General features: G+C 50.8%; 1 protein-coding gene across 1 annotated transcript; it reads right to left on the bottom strand.

Moving 5' to 3' along the window:
- Positions 1-4159: 4159 nt before the first annotated feature.
- Inha (inhibin subunit alpha) lies at positions 4160-8082 on the bottom strand. Its single transcript, XM_021198843.2, has 2 exons — positions 7049-8082; positions 4160-5190 (listed from the first exon to the last, which is right to left on the bottom strand). Exons 1-2 carry the CDS (start codon positions 7317-7319, stop codon positions 4361-4363), a joined length of 1101 nt encoding a protein of 366 aa, XP_021054502.1. The 5' UTR covers positions 7320-8082; the 3' UTR covers positions 4160-4360.
- Positions 8083-8114: the final 32 nt, after the last annotated feature.

The raw sequence follows: 8114 nt of genomic DNA, 5'->3' as shown, positions 1-8114 counted from the left end.
CCGGAGCATAAGAGGAGCTGGGACAAGACAGGCAGGAAGGTGGGGGAGGGAAAGGAAGGCAGGGAACACAAAATGGACAAGATGATTTTAGGTTAAAATCATCTGGGTTCAGGATGTCCTTGTCAATGGACACAAATACTCTTGTCTCTTCAGGAAGTAGGAGAGGACGGTGGTACTGAGGGATACACAAACTTGTGAACTTCTATGACGTCGTCAGTGCCTGCTGTGTACAGTTGTTCTGAGCCTTTAGCTGTATTGTCTATTTAACACTAAGCTGGTGAATAAAAAAATTAGCAAGACAAGTTTATTTCTTGGTGGGGAAGGGCTGTGATCGCTTAGAGGGAAAACAGCTGGAAAATAAAGCTAAAGAAAACTCGCAGTGAGCTTCCAGGGGTAAAGGCTCCTGGAGCCAAGCCTGGTGACCCGAGTTCCATTCCTGAGACCCATGTGGTGAGAGGAGAAAACCAACTCCAAGTTGTCCTCTGACGACTGGGCCACATGTGTAGCGGGATGCGTGTACACACGCGTGTACACACATACCATACCCCAAAATGAGACTTTAAAACTTAACTAACCAACTAAACAAACAAAAACCATAGTGAGTTCCAGGCCAGTCATAGCTATAGAGTAAGACCTGATCTAGGAAGGAAGGAAGGAAGGAAGGAAGGCAGGAAGGAAGGCAGGAAGGGAGGGAGGGAGGAAAGGAAAACTCACAAATATAAAATAGTCACAATCCAATACCCAATACATATGGACATAATACCACTTATAGAGAGAGACCTCTCTCTCTCTCTCTCTCTCTCTCTCTCTCTCTCTCTCTCTCTCTCTCTCTTGGGTATGTGTGTGTGCATTCATAGAGATATGTGTGACAGGAGAGCTCAGCCACCTAGCTACCTCAGAGGAAGGAGCTGGTGACAATGATTCGGGTAAATGTCACCTTTATTTTTCATGTGGAATCATTACCATGAGAGTATATCAACAAACTGCAATAATTCTTGAAAATTGAGATTAAAAAGGAAGAAACAACAAAAGAGACAGAGGACCTCTGCTACTTGGGAGTAAGGAAAAAGGCACGGAAGAGATGACATCAGAGCCATTGTTTTGGAAGAGGCGGGTGGGGGGGTGAGAAATGGGTGTGATTAAGCAATGACCGGGATTTGTGTCCACCGCGCATAGAGGGCTGTGGTTGGGTGCTGTCTTAGTTTGCTCCTGCTGCTACAAGATACCTTATATAGGGTGATTTTGAAATAACAAGAGGTTGGACTGGAGATGTCACTGAGTGGTGGAACACTTCTAGCATATGAAAACTCCCAGGACCATACCAGATAAACAATAGAAATGGCTCTCTCACAGTTCCAGAGACTGGAAGTGCAAGGTCACGGTACTGACAGATTCAGGACCCAGGGAAGACACGCTCTCCTCTGCCCAGATGGTGCCTTGCTATGGAATCTTCCTGTGGTTGAAGGAACTGTGTTCCTTCACACACTGTTACAGGGCTCCTATCCCCTTCCCTGAAGGCCTGCCTCCATAACCTGATCGCCTCCCATCTCTTTTTGTTGTTCATTTGCTTTTGTTTTGGGGTTTGGTTTTTGGTGGCCCTTACCTATAATTTCAGTACTCATGAGGCAGGAGAGTCTTGAGTTTAAGACTAGCTTGGACTATATAGCAAGCCCTTACCCAGAAAGAAGAATGGGGGAGGGGCAGAGGAGATGGCTTGGGAGGTAGCATTTACTGGGTGAACATGAGGACCTGAGTCTGACAGCCTAGCATCTGTGTAAAGACCTGGTGTGGCAGCTTTCATCTGTAACCTCAGCACTGGAGGTAGGGGCAGGGATAAGTGGACTCTGTCTGTGTTCAAGTGAGTGTGACAGAAAAAAAGAGAGATAGAAATGAAAAATAATTTCAGAATAAATAATGGCTATTTATTTATTTATTTATTTATTTATTTATTTCGAGACAGGGTTTCTCTGTATAGTCCTGGCTGTCCTGGAACTCACTCAGTAGACCAGGCTGGCCTTGAACTCAGAAATCCACCTGCCTCTGCCTCCCAAGTGCTGGGATTAAAGGCGTGCGCCACCACGCCCGGCTTATTTTTTTTAATTTTTAAAAATTTATTTATTATATATAAATACACTTCAGCTGTCTTCAGACACAGTAGAAGAGGGCATCAGATCTCATTGTAGATGGTTGTGAGCCACCATGTGGTTGCTGGGACTTGAACTCAGAACCTCTAGAAGAGCAGTCAAGTGCTCTTAACAACTGAGCCACCTCTCCAGCCCATAATGGCTCTTTACAATGAATGTATTTGCCACTGTGGAAGATCATTTATTTCTTTTGCTGTGTTTGTTTTTCTTTTTCTTTTTTCTTTTTTTTTTTTTTTTTTGTCTTGGACATGTCAAAACTTACTTGCAATAGCCATCTGGCAGTTAGCCTAGTGCAGGGTCCTGTGGCCCTGAGTAGAGTGTCCCCAGCCTTCAGAGCTCTTCTCCCTTCAAGTGACAGAAGCTGTCTAGCAGCATAGAAGGTCTCAGCAGGAAGAATATGGAGCAGGCAGGTCTTAGAAGATCAAGTTCCCCGGGAAAGGCCTTGGTGTGGGGGCCCCGAGAGGCCTAGGCGGGAAGCCAGGCAGGGAAGAAGGGAACACAGGTAGCCTTGAGAAAAAGCCCCAGGGTCCCACTGGCTAAGCCTGTGCAGTGCACTCCCCAACCCCCTGAATAGGGAGCACGGAAGCCTGAGCACAAGGCAGTTCTAACGCTGATGGGGATGAAGATGCTGGGAAAGACTCAGCTGTGAACTCAGCTCTGTCTGCCTGTCTTATGCCTTCAGAGCCTCCGAGGGTGAGTGAACCAAGTCTGGGGGGCCCCTGTGCTGCCAGGAATAGAAGCTCCTTCAGGTTTATTCAGGTGGGGGAGGGGTGTTGAAAGGACTCTGACCTCTGGGGATTCTTTCCCTCTGTGTCTGGAGCCTTTGCTGGGCTGCTGGAAGGAAGCCTTTGACAAGCCCGAGGCTCTGCTAGCACAAAACCACACTGGAGCCCTCAGTCAGGATCCAAAAGTGCTCTTGTGTCCTGAATACCCCAGCCCACCTCTACACACATACTGTGTACTTCGATAGGACTAGGCAGCAGGAAGCCAGTACCCTGGGATAATGAAAGTGTGAAGAAAAAAAATTCAGGAAAGGAAGTTATTAATGCCCCATTCTGGAGGCAAAATGGATTGATAGGAAACAAATGGGGGAAGAGAGAGAGAGAGAGAGAGAGAGAGAGAGAGAGAGAGAGAGAGAGAGAGAGAGAGATTATTATCATGTCCTGCTTTCCTCTGTGTACATACCAAAAAGCACACTTTCCCCCAGCTGTGGCTTATCTTTCCATCTTTCTGACATTATACACTAAGTTAAATGTTGTGTAAAGATGCAGAGGAAACACCAGGGGAGCCTGAGTCCCACCCAGGTGAGTGAGGCTCTACCTGCAATCCCTAGCTCTTGTGAAGTTGAGGCAAGATGCCTTCAGTTCAAAACCAGCCTGGGCTAGAAGATGAGACCTTGTCTCAAAAAAGGGTGGGAGTCGTTAGGGATGGATGAGAGGTCCAAAAACAGTTTCTTGGATCTTCATTCTGGCCATCAGACTTCAGTATGACACTGCCTCTCTCCTTGAGAGTTTCTCTGTGACAGTGTCAATTCATACATTTCCCCCCCTTTCTTCCCACCCAAGTTCTTAAGAGGCATCAAGATCTGTTCTGCTTGGACAATTTGTCCAGTGGGGTTGCAATGTCTATGAATCCCCTGACCTTGAGCTAGACACCAGTCAGCCAGAAGAGAGAATGGCTGAACGCTTAGGAGTGGGGGGCTGGGGGGTGGGTGGGGAGGGTATGGCCGCCTTAGATAAAACCACTATGATAGTAACTTTCTTTTGGGTGCGGCAAGACAGACAGACAGATTGTGTGACATATCAGGTTTAGCTTGTAAGGGGACAATGTGTCCCTAGAGTGGGTGTCCAAAGCTCTGGGACACTTGGCAGCTTCCCAACTAATTCACATCTAATTTTACCTCTTAGATTATCGATCTCTAAAGCCAAAAGCAGTTAACTCAAAATCCCACCACGCAATTCTCTCTGACCCCAGACCTCCCCAACCCCATTGTCAAAGACATGAGGGGAAACGCATACAAAGTCACACGCACTTCCTTCTTTATTGTTATCCACAGGACCTGGGTGGAGCAGGATATGGAACCCTCATATGGAAAGATGTGGGGAAAAGGAAGTGGAAACTGTCTACTTTCCACACTCCATCTTCCTCCTAGCTGAGGACCCTGGGGTGGTGAACTGACAGTGGCCATCGGCCATGGGAGGAGGAGTCAGGTGCTTTTAGATACAAGCACAGTGTTGCGTAATAAGGTTGGGTACCATCTCATACTTGAAAGAGTAACCTCCATCTGAGGTGGTTCGGACGCGCAGGGACCTCATGCTCCCCGGAAGAGCAGCACAGCAGGGCTTGGCCCCTGGCACCAAAAACAGGGGCTGAGCCGGGGTAGGGGGCATCCCAGGGACTGGCAGGGGCAGGTCAGATGTGGGCATCCCGCAGCTACCATGGCAGTAGTGGAAGATGAAACTGGGAGGGTGTACGATCCAGCGGTCCCAGCCCAGCTCCTGGAAGGAGATGTTGAGGGCAGCTCGATGGCAGAAGGCATGCGCAGCGGGTTCCTCGGGAGGCCTCTGCAGCAAACGCAAAGCCGCAGGAGACCAAGGCCAAGGCATGGAGGGAGCTGAACGCCGGGCCCTCTCCCCCGTACTGGGTGCTCGAACCTTAGTGTGGGCCACCAGGAAAGGACTGGTCTCAGGCCGGCCGGAGCAGGAACAGAGTGGGCATCTCAGCAGCAACACCAGGATGGGGCGGGTCAGCAGAGGGAAAGCAGAAGCCGCCAGGTGCAGTACAGCCCAGCGCGGAGGGCCCTGTCCCAAGGACACAGGCACAGCCATGGGCCCCCCAGATGATAGCACCAGAAGATCTAGCAGGGGTGCAGAGCTATTGGCGGCTGCCATGCTCTTCCTGTCTAGACCTGTGTGGAACCACAGCTGGGCTGAAGTCACCTGGTGGCTGCGTATGTGTTGGGATGGCCGGAATACATAAGTGAAGAGGCCTTCCTCAGCCTCTTGGGCAAGCCCTCTGGCAGCTGGCTGGTCCTCACAGGTGGCACCTGCAGGGTACAGACAGAAAAGGGAAAGAGAGGGTAGACTTGATCTGTGGTACCTGAGACACTTCCACCAGAGAAGAATGTGGGTGCCATCCCCAGTGCTGACTATGTCAAACATCTAGTGTCACTTAGACTTGGACACCCCCTGGAGTCTTGGGAAAACTGACAGAGGCTCCCCAATTTTCTATTCATCATCAAATCACGAAAATTGGCAAATTTTCTCCCAAGGAGTTTTACCAGTTAATATAAAGGGGCAATGGGTAAGAATCCATGTCACCCTCTCCTTCATCCTCAGGTCTACTTGTGAAGCTGTGCCCTCCCCAGCCTCGAGCAGGCTGGCGGGATCAGACATTGTCTGCCACAGTTGCTAGCTCACCTAGGGTGGAGTCTTCAAACCCAGGTAGACTCTTGCCTGCCATATCTGCAGCTTCCTGCAAGAAGCCATATCTGCAGCTGCCATATCTACAGCTTCCTGCAAGAAGCTACCTGCTGAGCAGCTGAGCCTGTCTTCCTGACAGATCCTGACAAAGCGACCAGTGATGGGTCCCCCAACCCTTTTAAAAATCAGACCCTAGAATTAAAGTCGAGCCTTGATCAGAGGGCTTTATCTTGGTTTGTTCTTTCTCTCGCCCTCCTCCCCACCCATCCCCAGCTTTCCTTTCAGGAACCCAGTGACCCGTGGCCGCTGGCGGCTACAGCTTATGGTAGTGCACATCAGATACCATGAAGTGAATCTCACGCCTTGGGTGCATGGGTGTGTTTTGTTGCTTTTGCTCTATCTCAGCATGTCAGAAACTTGAAATGATAAATTTCTTTTATTATTTTCTTCATTTACATTTCAATGCTATCTCCAAAGCCCTCTATACCCTCCCCCCCCCCACCCTGAAAGGATACATTTCTTAAAGGCACTGTGTTTTTGAAAGACAGCTTAGAGGGTAGGGAGACAGCTCAGTTGGTGAAGTGCATGTTGCGTCTGCGTTAGGATCAGAGTTTAATCCCAAGACCGACATAAAGAACTGGATGCACTCTCACAGGACTGAGGGGACAGACACCAGCCAGGCTAACTAGTTAGTCAGGTCCTGGTTCAGAGAGAGACTGTCTCAAAAACAATGGTAGAGAGTGACTAAGGAAGATGTTCAGTGTCAACCTCTGACCTCTGACCTCCACGCACTTCCAGGCATATGCATAAACTAACGAAGACAGAGGAGGAGGAAAAGAGAAAGAATGGAAGGAAAAGGAGAAGAGAGCAGAGGTCAGTCCTTCCCGGGGAAGTGCAGCTGCCATTCCTGACCCAGTGGACACAGACTGTGGGAAATAGTATGGGCCAGCTATCGTCAAGACTGCAATTGGGGCCGTACTAGAACACAGTCCCTCGAATTATAAATTCTAACAGCTGATCCATTCTCAAGACAAAACACTGAAGCGACTGACAGTCAGCTAGTAAGTGGCAAGACTGGGGCTCCACTTGATCAGAAATCCATACTTTCGGTACTACTATGCTGCCAGGAGATGAAGGCAGGGAAGCGAGGAGACCTCAGAGTGGGCCAGATGGGGTTTAGTGGGGGGACACAAAACACAAGACAGACCACGCACAGGCAGCAACCCGAGCCGTCTCTACAGAGCCTCAGTTTCCCCTTTTGTATTCCAGACATGCTAGGCTCACTGGATCAGTCCCGCCTGAGAAGTAGGGGCTACCACCTATTGGAGGGTTGATCAGAGGGGCTTAGGAACTGGCCCCTTGCCACAAAGCCAGCTGAGTCGTGGGGCTGCCATTCACACCCAGAGCTGCCTGATTCTCAAGCCCACGAAATAGGTACCGGCTACTCTTCCATGTTGACCTGCCAATCCCCAACTTCATTACCTGTAGCTGGGAAAAGGATGGCCTGGGAGACTTCTTCCTCCTCGGGTTCAGAGGTCCTGTGCATGAAGCCCCCGAGGGCATGTCTTCGAGGCAGACGCCTTATTCCAGGACCCCCACCTTCCCCATCCATTGCTGGGGGCCCCAAGGCATCTAGGAATAGAGCCTTCACCTTGGCCAGGACGAGCTCCCGGACAAGTTCGGGCCCCTGGCAGCTGTCCACATCCCGTAGGGTCAACAGCAAAAGGAGCAGCAGAGACAGCTGGCTCACCATAGTTCACTTGCCCTGATGACAGGGAACCCACACGCTGCCCTGTGCCCTTTCTGTCTAGGACCTCCCCACTGTCCCCTCCCCATCCCACTGCTGGCCTTCTTTTACCCTTCTCACCCCAGTCTCCCCCAGTCCTTCCCACGCCCCGCAGTCCCAGTCGCCCCTGCCCATGGCATTGAGACCTCCTATCTCTGACGCAGATGTCTGTGGCCCTGAGCCTTATCTCCCACTCCCGCCAAGAATGTGGGGGAAGGGGCTGTGATGGGTATTCACCCCAAGTGACCTGACCCATTCAGGCAAGCATTCAACCCACTCCACACACACACACACACACACACACACACACACACACGCACGCACGCACACACACACACACACACACACACACACACACACGCACACACACGCACACACGAGTCTACATCAGGTACCACAGGTGGCCTAGGTGCTTAAGGTTGGCCAGTCATCAAATCATTTGTCAGGAGGACAGAATGCACCAACCCCCTCAGACTTTCTGGCGCTCTTTTCAACCCTAGCAGCTGCTAGGCCAACGTGGGAGGGTAGACCTAGGGTTGAGGCTCTGGGCCGAGGGCAGGTGGTCCCGCCTGCTCTATACTTAGCCTGGAGGAGCCAGTCTGGGCTCTGGTCCTCCAGCTGTGTCATCAGAGAATATTTTTGGGATTGGCAGCTGCAGGCGACAAAGTCACTCAGGCCCAAGCCTGGCCGGCAGTTGGAGACCTGGAGGCCGGAGGTGGGAGGGAGGGAGGAGAAAGAGGCCCAGGCTGTGGGAGGGGGCTG

Source organism: Mus pahari, chromosome 5, assembly GCF_900095145.1.
Source record: "Mus pahari chromosome 5, PAHARI_EIJ_v1.1, whole genome shotgun sequence".
NCBI classification, from domain to species: Eukaryota; Metazoa; Chordata; class Mammalia; order Rodentia; family Muridae; genus Mus; species Mus pahari.
The sequence above is the reverse complement of the archived record's forward strand: the minus strand, read 5'-3'. Positions and strand labels throughout refer to the sequence as shown.

Excerpts from the sequence above, each read along its gene's own strand:
- Inha (XM_021198843.2), bottom strand. The coding sequence starts at position 7,319 with ATGGTGAGCCAGCTGTCTCTGCTGCTCCTTTTGCTGTTGACCCTACGG. Across the intron at positions 5,191-7,048 it reads CATCCTTTTCCCAGCTACAG|GTGCCACCTGTGAGGACCAG; the intron begins GTAATGAAGTTG and ends TGTACCCTGCAG.